The sequence below is a fragment of the Aedes aegypti genome, chromosome 1 (genome assembly GCF_002204515.2).
Source record: "Aedes aegypti strain LVP_AGWG chromosome 1, AaegL5.0 Primary Assembly, whole genome shotgun sequence".
NCBI classification, from domain to species: domain Eukaryota; kingdom Metazoa; phylum Arthropoda; class Insecta; order Diptera; family Culicidae; genus Aedes; species Aedes aegypti.
Genome location: NC_035107.1, coordinates 140,903,417 through 140,930,532, shown reverse-complemented (window position 1 = coordinate 140,930,532; position 27,116 = coordinate 140,903,417). Strand labels below are relative to the sequence as shown.

Sequence of the window (27,116 nt, the reverse complement as noted above, 5' to 3'; positions counted from 1 at the left end):
CAATCGGCAAAGAAAGCTCTCAGTTAATAACTGTGGAAGTGCTCATAAGAACACTAATCTGAGAAGCAGGCTTTGTCCCAGTTGGGACGTAATGCCAGAAAGAAGAAGGAAGAAGTCTCTAGTATATTTTGGGTCGCTGAATCTGATGTCGTTCTCAGAAATGTTCCAGCACGTCACAATTTTTAGGTAAAGGTCGCCAAAGATGTATAAAACACTGGTTTTATAAAGGGCGAACACGAAATTATTGCGACACCGAAAATGTCATGCCAATTTTCTTATAATGTTTAGAGTCAAACCAAAATTTTAGGGTAGTTTGATACATATATTTACTTCAAAGGAAAAGTTAATCGATGGAGCCTTGAGTGTAAAAATGAAGGCATTTTTGCTTGATATGGAGGACAAAAAGTAAAAAAATAGTATAAAAATGTTTAAGGAAATATTTTTTTAGCACATCTAAGTGTCTTCCCTAATCATTTGAAACTAAAATAAAAAAATGTAAAATCAATGTGATGTGGACCTCAAAAAAGCTAAATTGAAACACCATCAATTTTCTAACTGGGGCTAGTGGAAAGCTTCGTATTAGAGATTGAATTTGTGTTTGTTCTTTAAGTAAAACAGAACACAGCGTTAAAAGATATCACAAATCAAGGAACTTCTCAAAAAGAGGTTGCCAAAAATTACGATATTACGGTGTCTACTTCGAACATCCGATTGAAAGGAAGACGTTGTTCGAAAAGTTTTGATCTGAGAAACTGCACGGAGATCCCATGAAATGTCGACGTAAAGTTACCTAATTTGAAACATAAAAAATGAGGGTTTGGTATGTCCCTGGCCTGGATCATGGGAATTGAAGGTGCCAAAGTGACGGTAAATACAAATACAAATACAAAATCAACACAAATTCTATAATTTGAAGTTTTTGAAACACTTGTAAAATAAGGGTTTAAAAATATAGCAAAACAAAACAGTCATTGCGATTTGCATATTTTTTGTGATTAAAAAAGATGCTGCTGTTAGCGGCATTAATAATTGTGGAAAGAACAATGAGCTGAGAAGCAGGTTCTGTTCTATTCAGAGTGTAGAGTAGGGGGAGATCCCCCAGTACCGGACACTTAAGCCACTAAATTCATAATTCAAAAAATATTGGATTCATGTGCTCCTGTTACCCATTTATGATAAATATTATCATTTTTATAGTGTACAAAAATAAATTTGAAAATAAAAATGTAAATTTTGACATTGCATTTTGATGATGTATTTTAGTACCAAATTTATCGATCTTAAAACTTGGCACCCAATACCGGACACGTTCTGAAAATGCATCGAATTCTGTAAATTTGAACATCGCTCAATGTTTTTATTATTGGAATAGTATTTTTTTGCTAATTCAATGCATTTGCAACATTTACAAGAACGATTTGTGTTTTTCTTAGTTTGCAAAATGTTTATTAAAAACTTCTTATATATGATGAAAAATAGCACATTTTACGATGTTGTTCTAAATGTGCATTCTTGTTAATTTTATTGCATGTTTGATACCATGATCGACGGAATCCATGAAAAATGGATGTATTTTGAGACACTGGTGCAAATATTACAAAGATATCATGTAACAAATCAAGCTGTCCGAAACTGAGGGACAGGAGGTGCTTGACAGAAATTGTAGTTTGTTAACATTTTGTTCAATTATAGTACAACATACATTTACACTATGAAATTATGATTATGTTGGATTATGCTTGCGTGATCCAAAGTATTTTGTCATATTCCAAATAATTACTGAATAGACTCAAATTTAAGGCAATACGTCAAATTTTTGACCATTTTCAAACATTCCTACTTTTCCAAAAAAGCTTGCATATTTCAAGGAAGTGTTATTCTATGCAAATATTAGTTTCCATAATAGGTTTCTTTTCTTCTAATAAACCATCTTGATTGATCCATGATTTCTCAATTTATCGACTTTGTCCGGTATTGGGTGCTGTCCGGTACTGGGGGATCTCCCCCTATTTTTGTTTAGTGCATAATTAGTACACCCGATTCTGTTTTTGCACGGGGAATGCGTACCGTGCAAAAAAAAATTTCAGTTCAAATTTCAAAAACCGTACAAAAAAAAAGTAACACCATTTCTCGACGTTTCATGCAAAAATAAGGTGTTGGTGAAAAAAAATGTATGGAAACTTTTTTTGCACGGCCGTGTAAAAAAAATCCGTGCAAAAACAGAATCGGGTGTATATGTGTGTTTGCTTCTCAACTAGAAGTTGCTCGATTATCTTAATGAAAATTATCAGAAGCCATCATCTAGCCTACAAGTCTGTTAGATTAATGCTTTTTAAAACTTCAATTGAGCACAATCCTGTTATTTTTTCTCTATTTCCCAGGAAAACAACTGAAAATGTATCTTCCTGCGATACACATTTGACCATATAAAACAAAAAACTAATGAGGTTTTCAGTATACTAAGCGTAAACCCGCACCCAATATAAAAATCAAATCAATCTTACTTACCTCCGTGTTCAAAGTATTCCGTTGAATCAGTCGGCGATTGGGCACCCTCTGCAAGCGTTGGCGACACAAGATCCGGTTCCGAACTAGAAACGCACTGCACCATAGCCTGAAAAGTATGGAACATACAAATAATCTACATATAAGACCACTCTCTGCCCATTAGACTGAGCAAGAGTAAAAGATTTCCATTTCAGGAAGTCTAAATAATAATTTGATCTTGAGCTCGTACTTGATTCACTGATCACTTGAGACTGGTTTACAAATCCATCTTATGCTAAAAAGAAAGTTCTTAATTTGATTATGTATCCGTAGGGGCAATACGGACGTTTGTATCTGCGATCGACGTGACGGTTCCGAACCATACGAAGTATTTCTTTCTTCGGATCAATTGACTTACCATATTCATACTGTCTGCACTGCCGGTACTTTTTTCGCTTGACGCACAGTCCGGGCTGTTGGGGCTATGTGTTGTGGTATCTGGAGGCGATGTTGCACCAGAATGGTACGAGGAGTGACTTTTCTGTGGCTGTTGCATCATCGGTGGAGGCTGTGGAGTCGTGGGTAGTGAAGGACTTTCACTCGTCGTACTGCTGCTATCGGTACTGGTGTTTAAATTTGCTGCACTTTGCACTTGTACAGGTTGATGAACGATGGTGGGCTGCTGTTGGAGAATGGTTGCATTTTGCTGAACAAAGGATGCCGCAGGTCCAGCCTGTTGTTGAGGCACCACGATGTTTACCGGCCCTCCGTAGATTTGGGCACCTATTGGACTAACCTGACCAGCGTTGTTTAGAATGAACTGTTGGCCGGTGCTTGGAGAGATAAAACTTTTCTGCTGTTGCGGACTTTGAGCCCTTATGACCATACCCTGGGGAGTAGTTATGATACTCCCGCAAGGAGTAGCGACATTTTGGATTTGAACAAGTGTTGTGGCATCTTGTGCCATTACCAATCCAGCAGGTAACAACACTTGTTGGCTTATGATGTTGTACGGTTGAGTTATGATTTGACCATTTTGCAATAAAATTTGCTGCTGTTGCTGGTGTTGTTGCGGTTTTTGGTTGGGGACAATCGTTAGTCCCGATAAACCTGGGCTCAACTGGAAGCTTTGAGTGGAATACTGAGGTGCAAGTTGCAACATTGTGCCAGCTTGATTGACTGATTGGATGGTTTGTTGTTGGACAGCGGCAGGAGGTTGGTGAGGGGGTTGTGTTGCAGCTATTTGCACTGTGTGCTGCTGCTGGGAGTTAGAACCCGTTACAGCAACTGATCCGGATCCATTACTTTTCCGTTTCTTAGCCTTCCGTTTGGAGTCGGGCGATAACAGAATTTGTCGCGGTTGGTTTTGATGCTGTACGAAAGAAGTGGTGGTACCATCTTGATTGATAACTTGATTAACTATATGTCCTCCGTCGGAAACAGAGCTATAGTTTGGCTGTATTACAATACTATTCGGAGGTAGACTATTCATTACCATCGTTGTGCCAGATTGTTGAGATATGACGCCACTGGTGTTGGTCTGCATATTTGAAACAGGACTGCTATTTGCGCTTATTAGTTGATTCGAAATTATTCCTCCGGTTCCAGGATTTCCCATTACTTTAGAGGCTAAATTGGCTCCTGAAGTAGTTGCAAGAACGTTTCCCGAATGGATGACTTGCGAATTGTTCGGTGCAGACAGTATTTGTTGTCCTGTCGCTTGTTGAATTACGTTTCCATTATTCAATATCACAGTCGATTGCATGTTATTTGGAGAGTTGATCAAAAAGTTGGAATTTGCATTTGGTTGGCCAGCGTGGATAATATTCTGTTGATGTTGTTGCTGTTGAGCTATATTTTGTATTATTCCGCTATTATTCGTTGCGATGGTGGTAACAGTGCCCCCGGGACCAGTGATGTTCATATACTGACCGCTATTACCTCCAACCACCGATTGTTGTTGGTTCATCATGTTTGAGATGGCATTCGCATTAGGAGTGGCATTGTTGTTAACTACAACTTGACCAGTATTTTTGTTAGGCTGTGTCGACATAACAATAATTTGTCCATTAGAAGTCATCAGTACTTGCTGTGGTTGAGAAATCAATTGATTTTGTGGGTTCTGTTGGTGAGGAAGACCTGTAATGAAACATTTTTTTTTTGTTACTCTCTCGACTTGTTCGAATTTGACCCACATTGACGGACAAAACTTGAAGGCCACTACACTCAAATTTTCATAATCGTTGATTTTTTTTTTACTTTTTAGTTTGATGAGTAACGCATTTGCAGAATATAATTAAAGTTAAAATAATTAGCAAAAATATATAAAGATGAAGTTATTGAAAAAAAAATAGATTGCAAGGCCATTCATGATTGCTTATCTAGAATATCCTGTTTCTTATAGTAGTTCATTGCAGTTTTCCAGGTAAACATTTTGATAATTCAGTGAAGATTTTCAATATGGATTAATTATATGTTTCTATGGTTTTAATCTCTAGTTTCAAAGTTTTCTGCAGAATATAAATTTGTTTAATCCAATGGTTATACGCAACGATTAAATTTAAACCAAAATCGTAGATTGATTGTCGTACAAAATGGTATCAAGGTTTCTAAACGTTCTTCTTGGGGACGGACCTGGTGTAGTGGTTAGAACACTCGCCTCTCACGCCGAGGATCTGGGATCGAATCCCATCCCCGACATAGTCACTTATGACGTAAAAAGTTATAGTGACGACTTCCTTCGGAAGGGAAGTAAAGCCGTTGGTCCCGAGATGAACTAGCCCAGGGCTAAAAATCTCGTTAATAAAGTCAAACCAACCAAACCAACGTTCTTCTTCTTCTTCTTTGCATTGACGTCCTCAATGGGACAGAGCCGGCTTCTCAGCTTAGTGTTCAATGAGCACTTCCACAGTTATCAACTGAGAGCTTTCTTTGCCATTTTCGCATTCGTATAACGTTAGGCAGGTACGATGATACTTTATGCCCAGGGAAGTCAAGGAAATTTCAATTACGTAAAGATCCTGGACCATCCGGGAATCGAAATTTCGGTGTCATAAGGTAAATTTATGAATTTCAACTCGATTTCTTGTGGCAAATTTTCATAAGGGATTACTATGTTTATCGATAGTCCATTTGCCTGAGTGTATGAATCGCCATTTCATGCCCAAATTGTGAGTGTTTCAGCCGGCGTTCACGTCAAAACTTTAATTGGGCCATATTTTTACAAACAATCCGAAACAGTCGGTGGAAATCGATATCTTTGGAAGTGAGCTCATTATGACTGCATTCAAAATCGTGAAAAAGATCTTGGCGGTTACTGGTTTCAATGAGACGGCGCTATGTGTCGCATTGCAAATCAAACTGCTCAGTTTCTACAACGGAAATTATCTGCTCGTCTATGTCAAAAATAAGGGACATTGGATTCGACTTCTGAGATCTTGATTTGATTCCCCTGGTCCTGACTTCATTTTGTGGAGGTTTTTTTAGGCAAACTGTATGCCAGTGAATCTCGGACCATTCGCAAGCTGGAGGTAAACACTCGTACCGAAATGATCACAAATCCTCACGAAAACCTCGAGAAAGCAATGAAAAATGCAGCACAAAGAGCTCATTTTGCTGTGCCCAAAAAAGGCAGCCTTGATAGATGTTGTTTTCAAGAAATAGTTCAAATAAATTGTAAAAATACCTCAATTACAACTTATTTGAACTATTTCTTGAAAACAACATCTATCAAGGCTGCCTTTTTTGGGCACAGCAAAATGAGCTCTTTGTGCTGCATTTTTCATTTCTTTCTCGAGGTTTTCGTGAGGTTGATTACAGAAATTACAGAAATTGATTGATTTTTTACAAAGCTATTCGATTTCGAGCCCACGACCTTTAGCTCGGTCATGCTGAATAACTGCGCATTTACCGCTACGGCTATCTGGGCCCCTGAGAAACGCACCTTACTGGCTAAATAAATAGAATTTCAGGACGCAGAAGTCCTGAAATAAGATTTATAGCTGAAATGGTTCATGGTCAAAAAAAAAAGTACCGTAAGGACGCTATTCACCAATCCGTTTCGCATTGCATTGCTATTTTAGAATTGCAAAAAAAACGATATAAAATAAACTAAAACTTTTATTTACTCGTCGTCATTGTTTGAGACTAGGGTAGGTGTACCAATTATGGATGCAATATGTCAACAGTAGTAATAAAAATCAAGTTGTAACCGCGTTTCTAAAACGCAAGCATGACTTGTTGGTGTCAATTACTAGTTTAAAGCCTTGCGAATCTGTTGTTTTTATCAGTTTTAGTACTAAATTGACTTTAAGCTTCTAAAAATGGATTTTAAAAAGCGATGTCTTTGTACCAATTATGGCAATAGCGTTCCTAGCATTCGACATAAAAGTGTACCAATTATGGACTATCGAATATTTGCACGAAATTAACTCAAACGCCATAAAGAGTGAATGATAATGCAACGCTAATATGTAATGAAGATATCGCTCATAAAATTTTCCAAAAATTTTGGGTTAAATAGATGTTAAATCATTTTTTTTGCAATGGGTTCATGGGAGAAAATTAATTTTCGAAAAAGAAGTCAAAATGTAGTGTAAATGCAAATTATGATACAAAACAGCATTAATGATCTCACATTACCTTTCCAGTGCCAATTTTTAACGAAAAAAGAGGAAAAATTCAAAAATCAAGTGTCGCTGAAAACCCCTCTCTATCATGAAATTAGCATCTTCCGCTCGCGAACGTTTTCGAACGTGTGATTGAAAAATCTTAGTAATTGAGTACAAAACATGAAGATAATGCCTTACCGAACCGTCCCGTCGTGGAAGTCACCCGTAAAATAGCTTTACTTCTTTTATTTTACTGATCAAAAAATGTAAACAAACCGCCTCCAGAGTATTGCCATAATTGGGCTCTCATACACTCTTTGTACCAGTTATCGACATAGTGGAAATAACACGATTTCCAACTTAAAACAGTAGAATTGATTGCATACCAGCTAAATTTATTCATTTGTTCTCACTAGGTAACATACATTCATCGGTTGAAACAGTTTATCCGGATGAAAACATACATTTCGTAACGGAGGTCCCTTAGCCAACTGCTAAGAAGGTGACATATATGTGAGGCAAAATTTTCAAATGTTCATTTTTCGAAGTTTATTGCACGAATGTTCTTTTCAAGGTTTAGTTACCATCAAAAACAAATAGTTTAATCATTCCTGTGAATATAAGCCATTATAGTCTAGTGAAACAATAAGAAAAATCTCTTTTTGTTCCCACTATTGCCATAATTGGCACTATAGCCATAATTGGTACTTCTACCCTATTTAACATTCAAAACCGACACAACTAAATTTAAGGCGGTTACCAAATTATCTGGTTCTGATGTGATTTTGGCCTCGATATCCTTGAGTCGTTCGCCAAACAATCGCAAACAACGCCAGAGGGAGAATGTCACAAATCAATATATGTATACAGTTGTAGCTACACTGAAATAAATCTAGGAGGATATTTTATCAGAAATTACATATAAGTCGAACTCCTCGTTTGGCTCATACGTTTTATATGCATACCAATGCTTATTATTCATATTCTTGTTCGAAATCAAAAGCTTTCAAATAAAAATATAAGACGTTAGAAACGCTAAAATTATATGCTCATAACATGAGCGTTACTAGCTTCGCACATACATTTCACCAATCGGCTTGATCTTTTATATGCATGCGAGTCATATTGAAGGAATAATTTCGGCTGTTTTTATAAGAAGAGTGAGTGCTAAAGAACATAAAAGTTCATTGCTGGAATGTTTTCAATTACGTTTTACAGCATTAATAACCATCATACTTAAGTGATGAGTACTCTTCAAGCTGTTCCTAAACTTACATGAAGTGATAGTTATATTGTTTTTTTTAAAATAAATTTCAGTGACTATGCAACTTGTACGAAACCCATGGCGAAACCAATTAAAGGCCATCTATGTTAAACCTTCATGGGGAAACTGCTAGAAGGACGATTAAATCAACGGGAGACTGAAAATGTAGAAGGTACATAAACGGATTTCTATTATTAAATTCAAATTAAGTTACTATAGCTCTGTTTTTCTCTGTTTCAGTAAAATTCTCGTCTTCTGGGCGAGACAATTCCTCAAGGTCCGACAGGTCTAGTTGACTGTTTTGGGAGAAAAATATGTGTCCGTACTGTTTTCTACGGAACCTGTGAACATGAATCATATTCAATAAAATGTTTATTTTATTATCATGATTAAAAAACGCAATGCAAAAACAATAATGAACACAGGAAAACAGAATGAAAAGCATACGGATTACACATAAAACAACTTATTTTCGTCCATTGTTATTCATTTTACACGCACAACTCACTTGTAAACATAACATGCATTGCAAATAACAATGTCATGCTTGTCCACAAGGACAAGTTATTGACAATTCGAGTGACATTTAGAAGTTCGGCAGTCGAAACTTCGGCGTCGGAATTCTAAGTTGGTGCTTCGCCGCCACATAAGGATTACCTTTGTCGGCGTAGCACTTCGGTAGAATGCCAACGGCGAACTTCGGCGAAATGTTGTCCGTGATATTTCATTTCTTTTATGAACTTCGGTCTAAAGTTAATCTGAATGCACAATATATTGTACGTTTTGTTGACGAATAGATTCTCGTGCACGTATTTAACGTGGACAAATAAATACTCACACATCAGTTTATATGGCACATTAATAGAAGCACGCACCTTGCAATCACTGTGCAATGCAAAAGCATGCGTTACTTGTTGGTTTTGTTAGCTACGACGCCATCCAATATATGGCAAACATGGTGGGAGAATATTTTGGTGTGACAAAATTAATTAGGTGTGAGTCTATTAGCGGGCAAAATCCTCAATACGTTTTGCATATAACTTATTGCAGTCAGTTTTAGCCTATGGTAAATCTTATTGGATATTCAAATAGTGCGAAATTATATGTCTTCCATATGCTAACGACTAGCAGAGTTGGCTCAGTGTAGTTTTTCAGCATGACACCACACTGAAATGAATTTTATTGTAGAGAATACTGAATCCATGGTAAAATTAAGAACTGCACCAACGATTTTCAACCGACTACAATCATCTGTTAACTCTACTAAAACATAGTCAACATCACTTCTCAAGAAAATTTATTCTGTTTATTTAACCAGTGCTGTAGACTAGAAACATACTACATTTGACAAGTTTTGCATTATACTTTTGACCACACTATGTTGTACGGTGGGTGTCATGAATTGAAATACAATGCATTGTAGTCGAAGTTACTACGGACCCTACGGACATAGATACATTAGCTGCACTGCTCAGTGATTTTAACCAGACTATAGTAAACTTAACAGATTTTTGTAGTCAGTTGAAAACCGTTGGTGCAGTTCTTAATTCTACCATGGATTCGGTAGATTATACAACAAAACTTGTTTGCGTGCATGATATAAAAAGTTCACTTACACTCGATTTTCACTTGTGGCCAGCACTGCCTCTTCCAACACCGTTTGTAAATCTGAATTGCATTGCGAACTGTATTTAATGTCTTTCATAAAAATGGTCCAACGATTTATTTAAAAATAAAATTTAAAATAATATAAGTAGTAATAAAAATGCACATTTAAATTTATCAATCAACGAAAAATAACAATCTACCGACCTTTCAAGTCTTGTTTTTAACTGACGCCATCTTTTCAATTTTTCACAACACGGTCGAAATGAATGGTCTAATCCACAAGTGTACTAAATTTACTGACTGAGAATGATCTAATCCACCGATGTACTAAATTCACTCGATCTGAGAATTGTGACACTTGAGCGGGGCACGCTTCCGTATGATCTCCACGTGATCTGGACCCAATGAGCTACAGTGCAGGTGAAGAAGACCATGCTTTGCATATGTATAGGTAACCAAAAAAGTGGTGACGTCACTATTTGGTTGAAAGCACGAGTAGATATGGGATATTTGAAACAAATTGAATGTAACATAAAAAAAAATGTGGTGCATACCATGAAATTTAATTCGAACTAGATGATTTTTGATTATTTTATTTATCGTTGGACTATTGAATGAATAGATTGAATAGATTAACACGTTAAAATAACAATGTGGTGAAACAATTCTCAGAAACAATAAGGTACATACTTGGTTAGCCACAAGTTCCTTCCGCCTGTTGATAACGTTGGGAACGACCTCTACTCTCAACGCATGACGATTCCGGAGTACAAATGGTGGGAAAAGCTGAAATTGGCATTACGTTTCTCAGTACTGCACAATGAAATCTTACCGCCTCGGACCAGACTATTTCGATCTGAACCTGTCAACGATTTTCGGATCGAAGCATTGAACACAAAATCGTCAGATGTGAAATGCTGGGAGCATTCATAAAGCGATGTACCCGGATCTTTGATGAGCCCAAAAAATGTCACCCATTTCGATCGCTTGCTAGGTTCTTTGGGGAAAGTGTGAAAACTTATGCAAATATCACTGTTATTCGATTCCTGTGTCGTTATCTTGCACACACTGACTGCACACTGCGGTATTCTATCAAAATTTACCAGAAATTGTTAAAACTATACGAAAAAACGTGGAAAAACTTCCGAACTCGCGCACTTTTTGCTTTCGCGTCAAGGGATTTTAAATTGTAAACACAAATAGTGACGTAGGCAAGATCAGCCATGTATTGGTGTTAGGTGTCATTTTCAACTTTATACAGTTGTCACACACACTATTATACGGAACTGCGCCACCTGTTCTGTAACTCATTGATCTGGACCCGCTCTAGTGTCAAAATTCTTTGACCGAGTGATTTTAGTACACCGGTGGATTAGACCCAATGAGTTAGGGATGCCATGTTGAATCAATGTTGGGTAGCTAATTATTGGCTCATTTCACCCCCCTGGCATCGCTGGATATGGTTGCGTTATGCGTTTTACATAGGGCCCATTCACATATTTCTGACGCTGAAGCGGGTGGGTGGGTGTCTTCAAGATGTTACAGGTCATACAAAATTTGGAAAATAATCTTACAAAATGTGTTATGAGGGGGTGTGTGGATGTTGAAAATGACCATTTTTTGCGTTATGAAATTTGTGAATAAACCCATAGTGTTTGCTGTGCTTTTTCGCCTTTGGCAACTTTCAATAGATACCTATCTGTTTTTCAGAGGAGGAATTATTATCTGATCATCGCTACATCTTCTTTGAACATTCAAATGTAACAAACTGGGAACTCAATATTGAATTGGTTGCGATTACATTTCATAGATATTCTCCGTCCATTAAAAACCCAAGTGATTCGGATGCTGTAGTTCATACTACAACATCCTACATTATGGAAGCATTTGAAGAAGCGATTTTCCCTCTTCAAGGTACCCCACTCATATTTACTCTCATCTTTCCCTCCCATCTCCTTTCCCACGAGTCACAAATCTACCAAGGCGAAGTCACAAATCAACCAATTGGTGGGGAACGCACCTTTGGAGCCGGCCTTCTGGGCCGGATTGTCTTATAGTGGTATAATATGAGCTCAGTAGCATTTGAAACCAGCTCTCCCCCTGCCAAAGTTGATCGAAAGTACCAAGATTAGGATCCGGCTCCGTATTTTGTTACAAAATAAATTCGACGCAAAACCACAATAGCATTCCGCATAGACCTAATACAGAGATTGAGCGAATGTGAAAATTATTTGTGAGGACGCCCTAAAGTTTTGTCTGTGATGTTAACAAAAAAGCTTCAAATCTTACCATGCACAACTCCAGGGGAATTCGGTGGCAAATTACTTTGTACTAATACCTTCTCACCTTCAACCTCTCTTGACAAACCTTTCGTCATCTTACTGATGGAACTTATTCCGGCGGCAGTGGCTGATTTCCCACTGTTCCCCATTAGCCGGTTATTTCGAGACGAATCGTTAACAAGCGATTGGTTTTTGATGCCCACAACATTGCTGCCACCTGAAACGACATTTCGAGTAGTGTACTGCTCGGGAGATTCTGGTCGACTGATACCACTCGCGTTTGATTGAAACAATGGACTGCGAATACTGGTGGATATGGTTCCACCTTGTACTGGATCCTTTGGATCCGGAGTGATTGACGACGTAGAAGTTGTATCAGGAGTTCGACTCGTTATGAACGTAAAACTGTTTGATGCTGCTGGAGATTTTGATTTGGACGTATCTTCATCTCCGGTAATTTGATGTTGCTGCTGCTGCTGCTGAAGCAATTGGATTTGCTCATGGTGCTGCCGGATGAGTTGACTCTGTCTTTGCAACTGCTGTTGGAATTGGAGTTGCTGTTGAAATTTCATATGACTAATATCACAGTTCTGCTGCACCTGAACCATGCCGTTTGCAACATGGGTCACGGTTTGACCACCTATGGTAGTCGTGTTGCTGCTGACGATGCCTCTTTCTGCTCTCTCTACCGATTCATTCATATCTCCACTGTCAAAGCCAACCGCCATCGGTTTTGGTTGAGGACTTTCCTGAGATGAAGACGATCCATCTGGGCTGTGTAACGTTGAAATAGAACTATGAAGGATGGCCGTTTGTTGGTTAAGATACCCCGTTGGATCGTCTTTAAAGTTGGGCCGTTTCTTGCTCACTACTTTTGATTTAATATCTTCCAATGGCACGCGTTGGCTTTCGTTTGTCCAACCAGGTGGGTTAGGTGACTCACTAATTGCTCTACTGCTTTTGACTATTTGCTCGTTTTGATTTAAGCTTTGTACGGGACTCTTCAGTGGCACTGTGCTGGAAGAGGATGGCATTTGCCGTTGATGATTTACAACCGACGATGAAGTGCAAGAACTGGTGGGTGCATTCTTGCGCCATGGAGGTGTTTTCGATAATGGAATGCTAGTGATGTCCTTATCGGTCTGAACGTGTGGATTTTGATCTAACTGAGTGGCTGGGTTTGAACTAACTGTAGAAGGAATGGCAAGCCGCACGTCGTGAGTTGGCACCTGTCCATGTGGCAGGTACGTTGCAGACTCAGTTTGTGGAATTGTAGAACAATGATCTGCAGATAAAACAAGTTGACATTGAAACAACGATGTAAAATGAATTCCTAACACTGATCTCCTACCGGATTTCAAAACGTTCTGATAGCTTCCAGAGTCTAGAGGCTTTTTCCCTCGCCGTACAAGTTCCACCTTTTCCAAGTATCGTGTGTGATGCAAACATAAATTGTGAGGTATACTGCTAATAGCGTCCAGTGTGGTATTAGGAACCTGAAAAGAAAAAAAATGCAATTAAAATTAGTTCTTGCTGTTATATCTTCCTAATAATCGACAGCACCCGTGCTACAGTTGAATGTTGAATGAGTTTCTGTTTGAATCCAAATTTCTTCCAACTTCCTACACGGAGATACACCAATGCGAAATTGCTATGTCAGCGGTAGCTGCACACTGCGAACGAAAACGATCGCGATGGACTGTTACTTAACAGAGTAAAGTTGGTTAATTTGGCCACCTTAAGAATAAGTTGAAAATGTGGGTTGGAAATATTATGGAATCATTGAATGTTTGAGTTGGACGTGTGATAACTAATCTAACAATGAAATTGGATTAAATGGACAAATTGAAGCGAAAGTTTCGAAAAAGTTACATTTCTTTTCGGTAACAATGGAACTCATGACGCTAGATGTTCGCTAGATAGGACGCGTTACACCTACGTCACGAAAGGACCCAAGAACGTTAACTTGAATTCACCTGTTTCGGAAGAAACCAGACTATGTTTAAGTCGGCTGACAATTCAACTTTAGAATTAGTTATGAATGAATAATCTAAAAATGAAATAATCTAAACATCCTTCAAAAATCCGTCAACTGGAGGCATCACATTGCCGTTTTTACACCAGTAATATACAATTCATTTGCATTTTTTTTATATTCAAATATGCGTTAGCTTCAATACAGGGCTGGTAGCAAAAAGTGATACCGAAAAAAGTCATGCAGTGACCAGATTTGAGAAATAAGTGACCAAACAATGACTTTTGATTAGCGTTAGCGTTAGCGTTAGCGTAGTTACGGTATACTTCGTAGATTGGATACTAACAATATTCATGTGTCATTTAATAATCTCATCCAGACTGCTTTCAAGAACAAGGCTGGGGAGTTAACCTTGACCCAATCTTGAACAATATTACTAAAAGCATGAGTACTGATATTCCTGGCCACGCCCATCTTTACCGTAACTTGGGATAGGGGAAGGAAATGTTGATGCAGCACTTACTTAATGAGAGGCCACCGACTCAGCGACGCCCTCATAAGTGCAACGGAGGTAGGGGTAGGGAGGGGTATTAGGTCACGTCAGGATTCGCCTGAAAAGCTGGCGATGGACCCAGAGCATTTGTGGTTAAGTGGTAATTATTTAGTCTTTTGAATGCCGGCATTCAAAGAAGGAAACGAATTTTATAAATTACAGTTTAGTTGATTTCAGTTCCGGTAGTGATTTTCTGCTCAGAAAATAAAAAAAGGCAGAATCGATCCCTCCAGGGTCATCGTATTGGGACGAAAAAAAATACCGGTGTTGAATGCAAGTCATTTTCACGTAAGTAACAATCAATCCGCAAACGACCCAAAAAAAAAACCCTGACAAATTTTACGCCATGCGGCAGGCCCAAACGCGTTAATTCAACAATATACTGTACTTCAAATAAAGAAAAATCTAATTGCAACGCAAAACCAGCTTCGTAACTATGTAACTACCGACAGTTATTAAAGCATACACGAAATCCTATATAACCGATAAATAATACCGGAATCCGAATCCGAAAACTTTCCGTTCTTAACCACGTATGTAATCCCGTTCATAAAGGAACAAACTCACCAAATGCTCCTGGAAGATAACGCCGTGTGGAACTAATTGGGCTGTACGTATCACCACGGGAAGCTAATTTATAAAGTAGTAGGGGAATTAGGGGCATAATGGACACGTTAAGCAAATGTTCGTTTTAAGACCCTTAAATGGCAATGTTTTTAATTTACCCCCGGCTAGTTTTCAAGTTTGGTGTTAGTACGACGTGCCACATTCATTCATAGTGATAAAAATCATATCATATGTCAGAAAAGCGAGATAGAAAATTGGGTCGAAAACAAGGCTGGTAAAAAGGTATCGGGGCGAAATGAACACCTGTATGAAATTTAGTTATTCCAACATATTCAATGACTGTCAATCATTCCGATATGCAAAAGGACTCTCCCTCAATCATAATAGCTAAAAAGAACCTTTCTGGGTTCGTTACTTTGCTCAAAAATTAGATTCTTCCACGGTCTTGCTTATATGCCAATTTGAAACTGAGAAAAATTTTAAGTCAAATTTTAAAGAACAATTGAAGCAAAAAATATTTTTTTTTATCGTCAAGCATTTCAAATGCATTACAGATTTCATGCAGTGAATGAACTTTTGATGAAATATGTGTATTATCAGATATTGAGAGGGTGTCCATTTCGCCCCGTATGTTCATTATGCCCCTAATCCCCCTACGCCGTTCTAGAGCCATCAACACATACTTCTCCGACAATCATCACTTCGCACTTTTTCTTCAATCTAATTAATGCACAGTGCTTTTTGACACCAAAAGTCAATCTTCCGGAATCGCACTAAAAAGATGTTCCGATCAAACAAATAGTTCGTAAATCACAAAACAAAATCTTCCGGAAAAAATGTGCTGTCACAATACGGAAACACGTCCACTCAGTGACCAAACAATGACTTTTGATTCTCCAAAAAGTGACTAAAAGTAACTTGAAAATCTAACCGTAACAGACACAGAAAAATAACAGAAAAAATAAAATTTACGTAAATAAGTAATACATTTTTAGCAGATTTTCAATCTTTTCAAAATTTTGTGTGTTTTGTATCACCCAAGTATTTTATTTTTTTTTATTTTAATAAGGATTTGGAACATTTGTGAAATCAAAACTAGATCAAGATTACGGAAAATGTAATACCTACTAGGGCATAATTCAATATTTCAAATTAGAAATGATGATAGAAGAACGAATACGATTAAAATACTGCTTGAATCCAATGTATCATAGACGCGTCCTTCGAACGCCGACTAGGAGAGAACAAATGGTTGACATAAGCCTGGAGTGACAATGTAATTTTCTGAAGGATTACCTTGGTAAATTTCTGTGAAGGATCTAGGTTAATTTCTGAAGGAATCCCTGGAGGCATCTAAGGAAGAATTCTTGGTGAAATTCCTGAACTAGTCTTTGAAGGAATCCCTGCAAGAATTACTGTGAGGATTATGAGACAGGAATCCCTGGCAGAGACGTTTCTGGGGAAATCCCTGGATAATCCTTGGAGAAATTTCTGGTAGAGTTTTTCCTAATGTAATCCCTGGAGAAATACTTAGAGTTTTTTCTGATAAAATTTCTGAAGGATGATTTCATGGTTAATCTTTGGCGAAATTTTTAGAGGGATTTATGAAAGAATCCACGGAGGGATTTTAAGAAGGCCAGAACGCATCAATCAATAAATTTCTGAGGGAATGCTTGGAAGATTACCTGGACAATTCCTTGGAGTAATTCACCTCGCAATTTTCCAGGATGTATTCATCACGGAATTCCTGCAGGAATCTCTAAGAAAATGTGAATTTCTTGTAGAATCCTTGGAGGAACCCCTGGATGAATCTCTGGAGTGATCCTTAGAGGAAGGAACTACCTGGGGATGCCCGTGCATGTATCCTTAGAGGAATCCAAGGAGAAATATCTGATGAAATATCTGGAGTAATCCTTGAAGAGATTATTCTAGTGTAACCCCTGGAGAAACACTTGAAGACTTTTCTGCAAGAATCCCTGTAGAGTTTATCTTACAGGAATCCTTGAAGAATTCTCTGATAGAATCTCTAAAAGAATATCAAGATAAATCACTCGAAACAATCCTTTCATTTTCATTTAGCAGCGTTTGGTGGGGCAATGAGAGCGCAAGTCAGTCCAAAGCCGGGGGCAGGGATAGGTAATGGCCGTATTAGTCTATGCGGACCACTTGAACACCATCGGAAATGATAGGAAGACTTGGGGTAGGGTATAGGAAATTGGAGAAGACTTGGCACAGTAATGCGATTAATGCTGCAAAATGTAAATGTGCTGAGAGCAATTTAATTTGAGTTTTGAAGTTTGGTTTGATTTCCTAAAATTCCAAACAATTGTACAAGTAAGAAAGAATGAGCTGATCGCTTTATAGAAATTTAATAAATAACAAAGTAATAACAATATGAGAGTGAAGCTAAGAACTGCTGATGGCACGATGCGACGCTTTAGGAGCTTTTGATAATGATTGAACATTACTATAAAGAACGCAATTCAATCGATGGTGACAACTTTACAAACTTTATCATGTTTTTATCATGTACAATTCAGTTCACTGATTGGGGGTGCTGATTTATATAAAAATATTTGATATTATTAAAATGAAATGTGTTACTTACTCATGATGTTAATACTTCCCTGACCAGAATTATTCTGTTTTGAGCATCCTTTTCGAAGCTATTCTATCCAGTTATCCATTGACTGCTTACAATTGTGAAATTATTCTTATTGTGCATGCTCATGCATTATATTAGTAATGATCATAATCATGCGACAGATAAGAATGTGAGAAAGAGAGAATATAGGAACAGTGATTAGTAATGAGTAATTATGTAGTTTTGTTAGAATAATAAACAATTAAACAGCACTAATGAATAGCTTAAAAAATGACATTACAGCATAGCTGAGCCTTTCGGATCGTAAGGCCGATGTATAAAAATAACACATTGCACATTCAAGGGTCTGACTGTGCTCCAAGCCCACCCTCAGTTTGTAATCTTCTCGCCAGTTTGAAATTATATTTTCCCGAAGTGAAAGTAATGTTTATGAGTGATAGCCGTACCATGCAGTAGTTTAACCAGAATCTTTAGGTCAGAAGACAAAATCTAAATTTTGTAATAAAAAGGTTGCCATTGCTTTGAAATTCACCCTATATCTAATCAAAGCTACTAACAACAGCGATCAATTATCAAAACTCATCGCTCCCTGGAAAATATAATCCCAAGCCCAGGGAAGATAAATCACTCGAAACAATCCTGGATGAATATCTGGAAGGATTCCTGGAAGTACCTTAGAGAAATTCCTGATGGAATCCAATTAAAAATTTTACTTGAGGAATCGATGAAAATTGCGACAGTAAGACTAAGTTGAGGGGCATGAGTTCGAATCCCATTGATCGAAAATCTTTTCGAGATGGAAATCTTCTCGCCTTCCCAGAGCATAGATTATATTCGTACCTGCCACACGATATACACATGCACAAATTTTCAATTCACAAAGATTGCTCTGAGTAATTAACAGAGGCGTCGCGTGCTCAAATAAGCCACCTGTGCAACAACAAGAAAAATATATTTTTTAATTGGGTAAATAACGCCTATGTAAACAGTAAACTGGTGATTAACTGGATTTTGCACGTTTCAGTTACAAAACATATCAGAAATAACAAAATGTATCAATGTGCGCGTATTTGCATATATTCTTGCATTTAGTAGAATAACTGCAGTGTGCATTTTTTTTTACGATTTATTGGTACGTTTTACTTGATTTGCAAATGTTTTCATCTGCATAATAATTTCGTGTATCCGGCAGAAATATAGAAAAAAACACTATTTTTTTAAATAATTTTCTTGATCCCTTAGGCATTACAACTAATATGTGAATATGTGCGTATTGTGCTCTGCAAAAAAATCCACGGAATGCGATTAACAGAAAATGGTGGTATATCGTCGCAGTGATAATAAAAATCACCAAATGTTTCAGATTTAGATAATTACAAACATTCGCGTACTTGAAGAACGAAAAAAATCAAACCTACTTGAATGTTGACGTTGCGCGCATATCTGCGCGTTATCGCCGCCGCTGGATGTGGATTTAAAATGAGCAATACCGTCGTCTTTGGTCCATAAGGGTGACTTTGGGCCAAGATTTTTACAGCAAACTATAACCAGAATAATGAAAACAATGTGGCAAGCTTCAAGAATACGTTATAAATAGCCACTAGATGGTCATGGATTAGTTTTTTGCCTCCCGTGCAATTCAAGAGGTGCATTGAAAAGAGCGGTCAAAGTCACCCCCTAGGACCAATGTCACCCCACACGGCGGTACTTAATTGTATGAATGCAGCGTAAGAACACATCGCGAATGATTTGTACGCTGTCCGCTTCGGTGGCGAGCCGAAAATCCCGTTAGAAAGGTTAATCCTTCTTTAAAAACAACATGAATCCAACAATGAACTATAGAGAAAACAGATATGGAATGATCTATTATTAACCCTCTAATACCCAAATTTTTATTTTCGATCTAAATATCATTTTTAGTTCTATAAAATCGTTCTGAACACGTTTTGGGTAATGATTTATTTTTATTCGCAAATCTATGGATTTCGGTTTTTGATTTTTATAATTTTTATTTTTGAACATCCTTACCCTTTTTCATTTTTTCATGAAGCCTCTTCTAGTTACTGATTTTTGACAATAATAAAAATTCAAATTTTTACGCTAGTTTTAAAAATATTAAATTTTTATTATTTTTCTGGAAATATTTTTATTTTCCGTGTATTTATCGGAAAAACAGGTTTAAAATTATTTGAATACCACCAAGCTCTTCTTTTGTGATAGGTTGATCGTAGAAAAATATAAAAGGTACGATTTTTTATATCACACGTTAAATGAACCCCGGTTATTTGTAGGTTATATAAGAATACAATTTTTCAAACAATTTTCAAAAATACAAAAAAGTTTCAAAAGTCATAAAAAACTTTTCTTATATGCGTGTTATGAGTCAAGGTTTTAGCCAAAAATAAAATCATTTTGATTTACGAGCTACGAAAAAATACACAAAATTCCAAAGTGTACCCCGTCTAAAGGCGGGGTTGGGTATTAGAGGGTTAAAATATGGAAATTGGAGCAGTCTACGGAGCAAAAATAAATGCGCTAATTCCATTGATAATACATTCTTCCTGAGCTTTTATCATCTTCTTCAGCTTGTTCAAATCGGCTGGTTGAACCTGTCGAGAGAAACCGATTTCGTATTGCATGAAAGTTAGCACCGTAAAGCATGCAATTTGCACTCTAAGAACATTCTATTTCCATATTGACTGCGCTAACTTCACCAAAGACCAGAAATGATTAGTTTAACATTGGATTAATCGAATTTACGTATGCTTGGTATGCATTCGAATTGTTATAAATTTGATTTTAATTATTAAAACCTCTCATTTTATAATGTGGATATCTTTCTAAGTTGATGTAAATATGTCTGGATGGATATTGGACATCCGACCTATTCCGAACAAAATGCATTCTATTAGGAAACTGCTTAGCGTGCACCAATATTTCGGAAGGAGAAAAAGTAAAACCTGTTCAACTTCTTTCGTTGAACGGGTTGTTTCCACACATGTATGCTTTTGAGCGTGTACAGATTACTAAGCTGTGAATGTATGTGGGACCTTAGTTATATGGGATTTGGTTCAACAGCAGCAGTTGAACAGGCACAGTAGTTTCTCTTCAACTTTTGTGCTGCTGTCTTTGGTGAAATACCACGCTTGTGCTGTGGATGTCAAGCGAGCTTTTTACATGGTGCGTGAACTCAGCACACTACGCGATCGTTCTTGGTGCCTTGGGACAATAGTTATGCTACTTTCTATGTAGTACGTATGAACCCACACTCATGCTATTCTAAAATTTGTTGAATTTGATTTACTTTTTTAAATTAGTTGTACGATTTTGATTCAAATGGTCTACCTGTTCAATGAACAGGTTGAACAGGCTGACCAGACGCCTCTGGTAGTTAACTATAGAATTTTTATAAGAACACTTAGCTGAGAAGCAGGCTCTGTTCCGGTTGGGACGTAATGCCATAAACAAGAAGATGAATTTTATGCTTGGTATTTGACATCCTGTCTATTTAGATCTGGATGAAAAATCATGAATTTTGGGCTGTCACCGGCATTTTCCGACCAAATCCGGCCAAATCTAAGTGTTGATACCTTTGGTGCTATTGTAAATCGGAATGAAAAATCATGAAATTAGAACAGTCGTACCATACATGCGTATGAACTTTTGGATATAATATGATCGGTGTTCAGACAGACCGAACTAGATAAAATTTTGGCCTTGTTAATAAATGTGATGGACTCCATAAATGTTGCTTTTTTGGATGCTACAGATACAGATGTTACATCAAACAGATAATTTCCATTATTACAGCAAAAAGTGTACATAGTTTGATAATTGGCATGCTTTTATCCCAAGCATCTTTAAAATCAATTAAAACATTTGGTTCAGTCTGCCTGAATACCTATCATATGTACTTGTTCCTTCTGAAACGGGTTCCAGGTGCCCCTGTGCCGGAATTCAATTCAAAAATGGATTTTTGAGAGCGTTTCAAAGTCATGGGTAATTTTTAACCCTTAATGCATAATGTATAACTTTTTCTTAATACATTCGGAAGGATAAAAGAGAATGCACGAGATTGAGCTTGAGCTTGAGCTTGATTGGCCGCCCGTGGATGCACTGTAGTATCGCCAGATCAGCTGCACTTACACAAGGAACCAACCGAATGACTGCTTGGGACTAACAGGCATCCTCAGTGTATAAGTGCTGGTGATCTTCTATTTTTAGGCAACAATGCACACTGGTCCAGGAAGCTAATTTAGGCGGACATGAGGTTTTCGTCAAGATTTATTGATTTTAGAGCCATAGTTTATTCTGAGAATATGTTCAGAATTTTCAGTACTACAAAATGTTCGGAACAAAAATTTTTTTACGGTGATCGCAAGAGTGACGTATACGCCAACTTTTTTATTTTAACGAATCGTAAGTTGGTATGTTCAGCAAAGTTGTAGCAAATGATCATAGAAACAACTTTGCCTAACAAACTTTTTCTCGGTTTTGCTTCAGAGCTGAGACAATTAAGTATTTTTAATAAAAAATCGTTTTTTGCTCTTAAGTGTTTTATTTTTTAGTTTTATTGGCCTACTATGTTCTACAAAGTTTTTATACTTATCATTTGATACAACTTTGCTGAACATACCAAAGTTGTATTTCTTATGGTTTTCATGTTATTTAAGTTTTTCATCTTAAAATTAGCTATTTTGTATGCCTTGTATCTCAACTATGAGCACCTCAAAAAAATATATCTTTCCATCAAATGATTTTGCAGTCTTTCAAGTACCTGTGAGCAAAATTAGGAGAAGATGATATTTTTATATCTCGTTTAAAATCGATTTTACTAATAGACGATATGAGATAAATCCATATTTATTGAATATCAATACATGCTCAACTCACAAAAGTCATGGCTACCTAAGCATATCAAACCAAAGGTAACACGTGTATTTATATAGAAATATAAAGTACATCGTTTTTTAGCTGTTTTCGATTAACTTGGAAGCTTCTGCAAGAAATTCATCGTCTTTTCCTCTACCAGTATTTAATCTATTCCTAAGCAAGATCACCAGGTTGGAAGTCAACATAAGCCGTATAAAATACATATACAAAATTTACAGTCCGTTTGAATTCTGTGATTTTCCCAGAATCTTCTGATGGATTCCACGTTTCATGTTTTTCTTTGGTAATGCGGCATGCCGAACAACACCACTTCCGTGCAATAATTGTAGACGTATCAGTAAGTGTAACAGCATTCTAAAGGATCGCCACAAAAAGCCCTCGAAGGAAGGTTAGGGCTGAGACTGTACGAACCTCTTCCAGCTGGTAGGAACTCAAATGGTCGTAACACGGCATGCCGCTTTTTACGGGAAGTAGAAATTGTGTATTTCTTTCACCACTGGACTGCGAAGTGCGGCCTCATAAGTCCGAAAGTGTGAATAAAAGTGAGGGATTGCATTGAATCCTGTTGGTGTCTTCAGAGCACTTATTTTTTGATTTACGAAGAATAAGTCCCCCGAAGACACCTACCCGATTTGATCCAATTGCTTACTTTTGTTAGCGTTTCCGCACTTGTAATAACTTCTTTTCACGGATCTCAATCATTTTAAAAGTAGTCAACTTTAATCGGAAGATAAACTAGGAGGCATTTGAACAGTTTTTGTCAGAAACGTACTGTTAGTATCGCCAGTTCTACGATTGGTACGTACAGGGGCCCAGATAGCCGTAGCGGTAAACGCGCAGCTATTCAGCAAGACCAAGCTGAGGGTCGTGGGTTCGAATCCCACCGGTCGAGGATCTTTTCGGGTTGGAAATTTTCTCGACTTCCCAGGGCATAGAGTATCTTCGTACCTGCCACACGATATACATATGCAAAAATGGTCATTGGCATAGTAAGCTCTCAGTTAATAACTGCGTTAATAAAAGCTGAGAAGCAGGCTCTGTCCCAGTGGGGACGTAACGCCAGAAAAGAAGAAAGAAGAAGAACGATTGGTACGTACTCTCTCCTACGGTGCAAAAACTACTTTCGCATGTAGTAATGTTGTCCGGCAGTGCAAAAACTACTTTCGCATGTAGTAATGTTGTCCGGCATGCCGCCGAAGAAGCATAAAAAATGCGGAATAAATACATCAGAAGATTCTGGGAAAATCATGCCACAGAATTCAATCGGACTGTAAATTTTGTATATGTACTTTATACGGCTGGCTTATGTTGGCTTCCAACCTGGTGATCTTGCTTAGGAATAGATTAAATACTGGTAGAGGAAAAGACGATGAATATCTTGCAGAAGCTTCCAAGTTAATCGAAAACAACTGAAAAACGATGTACTTTATATTTCTATATAAATACACGTGTTACCTTTGGTTTGATATGCTTAGGTAGCCATGACTTTTGTGAGTTGAGCATGTATGAATATTCAATAAATATGGATTTATCTCATAACGTCTATTAGTAAAATCGATTTTAAACGAGATAGAAAAATATCATCTTCTCCTAATTTTGCTCACAGGTACTTGAAAGACTGCAAAATCATTTGATGGAAAGATATATTTTTTTGAGGTGCTCATAGTTGAGATACAAGGCATACAAAATAGCTAATTTTAAGATGAAAAACTTAAATAACATGAAAACCATAAGAAATACAACTTTGGTATGTTCAGCAAAGTTGTATCAAATGATAAGTACCGTCAAACGGGGCTTCTTTTGACATTATTTCCACATTCTTTACCTTTGAGGATTTGTAACTCTTAGAATTATGGATAGATGTTGATAATTTTTGCCTATATTTAAGTTGTATATGTACGTAACAAATGTGCAAAATATGAGACAAATCCATCAAGAAATAACAAACATGCTTGAATAGCGAAAAAAACGTGTCCTTCAAGACAAAAAAGGGGCTACTTTGGACATTTTCACAATTTGATCATGAAATGATTTTTTTTTATAACTTTCAAACTGATTCAATAAATTGTCGTCCACTGTGATGTTATGGAACGTTTTTCATTGATAAACTTAATGTAGAAAATTGCAAAGCTAGAATCAATTACACATATATAACAAATTTCAACGAAACATGCCATTCACTATTCTCAGTTTGCAGTATGAAGCTTAAATTTTCAACTTCCTCTTAAATGGAACTATCAGTTACGAATGCTCGATTTTCAAGTTTACATAAACGAACGACGTAACTACTAGGTACTGCGATGATAAATGAGTTATGTACAAAAACTCTTTTTTTCCTATTCTTACTGTTATATGAACGATATGTTGAAGGATCACATTAATACCGGTAACTAATTTAATACCAGTAAGTAATTTTCATTAAAAACGCAATCTATGAAGTAAAGTTTAGCATGTAGTAAAGAAGTAAGTTTGCTTTTGTAATATGCTTTTAGCTTCTAAGCAGTTTAGAGCTGGCTTAAGAGTAGTTTAATTTAGGCATTTGAAGGATGCAACTGTTCTGTACTACAAATTCATGTAAATTATGACGAAAAATTGTTTTTTAGAGATTATGTTGCGAATTTGGCATTGGTACGTATTGAAATATATGCGTTTTATGTCTGTTCACTTTTACAAACATTTATTTTATTTTTTTTAAGTTCTAAAATACACAAACCAAAACATTATAATAAAATTAAAGTCGCAATAATAAGACCTTTGATCAATTATTTTAATAAAACAACAATTTTAAGCAAAACAAATCACATGATTTTCATGAAACATGACGATTTGATAGTTTTGTGATGCTCCCAATAAGTCTCCAAGAGATGGGTAAAATTAAAACAATGTTTGTATAGCCAATGTTTTATACCTTGTGAATATTTATTCGGGCTTTTTTGAAACGTTTTCTTGTTTATCCTGTTATTGTTGATGTTGTTCCAAGAAAAAATCATGCCTAGTGATAGAGCATATATTGGTGAATAAAAGTGCTGAAGACACAAAATAGCTCAGATTAATATTCACGCTGCTAATAAATACAAAAGGTGAGTGTCCAAAGTAGCCCCTGGAATCAAAAGTAGCCCCGTCCGACGGTATAAAAACTTTGTAGAACATAGTAGGCCAATAAAACTAAAAAATAAAACACTTAAGAGCAAAAAACGATTTTTTATTAAAAATACTTAATTATCTCAGCTCTGAAGCAAAACCGAGAAAAAGTTTGTTCGGCAAAGTTGTTTCTATGATCATTTGCTACAACTTTGCTGAACATACCAACTTTCGATTCGTTAAAATAAAAAAGTTGACGTATACGTCACTCTTGCGATCACCGTAAAAAAATTTGTTCCGTACATTTTGTAGTACTGAAAATTCTGAACATATTCTCAGAATAAAGTATGGCTCTAAAATCAATAAATCTTGACGAAAACCTCATGTCCGCCTAAATTAGCTTCCTGGACCAGTGTGCAATGGCACCTGCCACGTCAGAATGCAGACCAATGAGGGGAAGGGGGAGGAATTGATGATGCATTGAACTGGCTCCCACGTAGACCGTATATTCCACTGCATCCACGCCAGTTCATGCGGGAGTGTATGGATTGGGGGAAAGGCATGGCAGAGAGGTTTGCTTTTGTGGTTAGCAGACTGCCTATGTATCAGGCGTAAGAAAGGCGTGCGCGTGGAAGTAGGAAGAGTTAGGGAAACGGTTTCTTGTCCGTCTCTGGTTCTAGCGTTTGCTATGAACGAATAGTTTTTGAGTGTGATATATTTAGAATGGAAGATAGAAGCAAGTGAGAGATATACAACTACAAAGTACGAGGAAAGGGACGGGCCTGGGATTGAACCCATGACCTTCTGCATATGAAGCAGAAGTGGTAGCCATCAGACCACCAACCCCGTCAGGATAAAAGAGAATGCACGAGATGTTCAAAAAGAATACTAAACATTTAAACCTTTGGTTTTATAACAATGAACTTACACCATACTAATAATACCTTAGATACTACAACAAATTACGTAGAACTCAATAAAAGATTAACTTTTTTCCAAGCTTTTTTCATAAAAAAAAACATGAACCAATAGTTTAAGACTGACATGAAGTTGTTCTGGTGATAACCTAGCTTAAAATTTAGCCTAAATTAAAAAAGGTCGATTCAAAATTTTCTCCCGAAAATTAAGCTCAAAATAGTTGAAAAAAGTGGCTTTAGTTGAAATGGCTTCAAAAAAGAGACTTTAAAGTGA

General features: G+C 37.0%; 1 protein-coding gene across 5 annotated transcripts in view; it reads right to left on the bottom strand.

Moving 5' to 3' along the window:
• Positions 1 to 27,116, bottom strand: part of LOC5572102 (mucin-12) — a 130,758-nt gene that overhangs the window by 21,566 nt on the left and 82,076 nt on the right. For all 5 annotated transcript variants that reach the window (XM_021849007.1, XM_021848989.1, XM_021848983.1 and 2 more), the window contains 4 exons: positions 13,603 to 13,747; positions 12,259 to 13,536; positions 2,906 to 4,626; positions 2,509 to 2,614 (listed from right to left, as the gene is read on the bottom strand). In XM_021849007.1, coding sequence (XP_021704699.1) covers positions 2,509 to 2,614; positions 2,906 to 4,626; positions 12,259 to 13,536; positions 13,603 to 13,747 — 3,250 coding nt within the window. The remainder of the gene's footprint in view (positions 1 to 2,508; positions 2,615 to 2,905; positions 4,627 to 12,258; positions 13,537 to 13,602; positions 13,748 to 27,116) is intronic.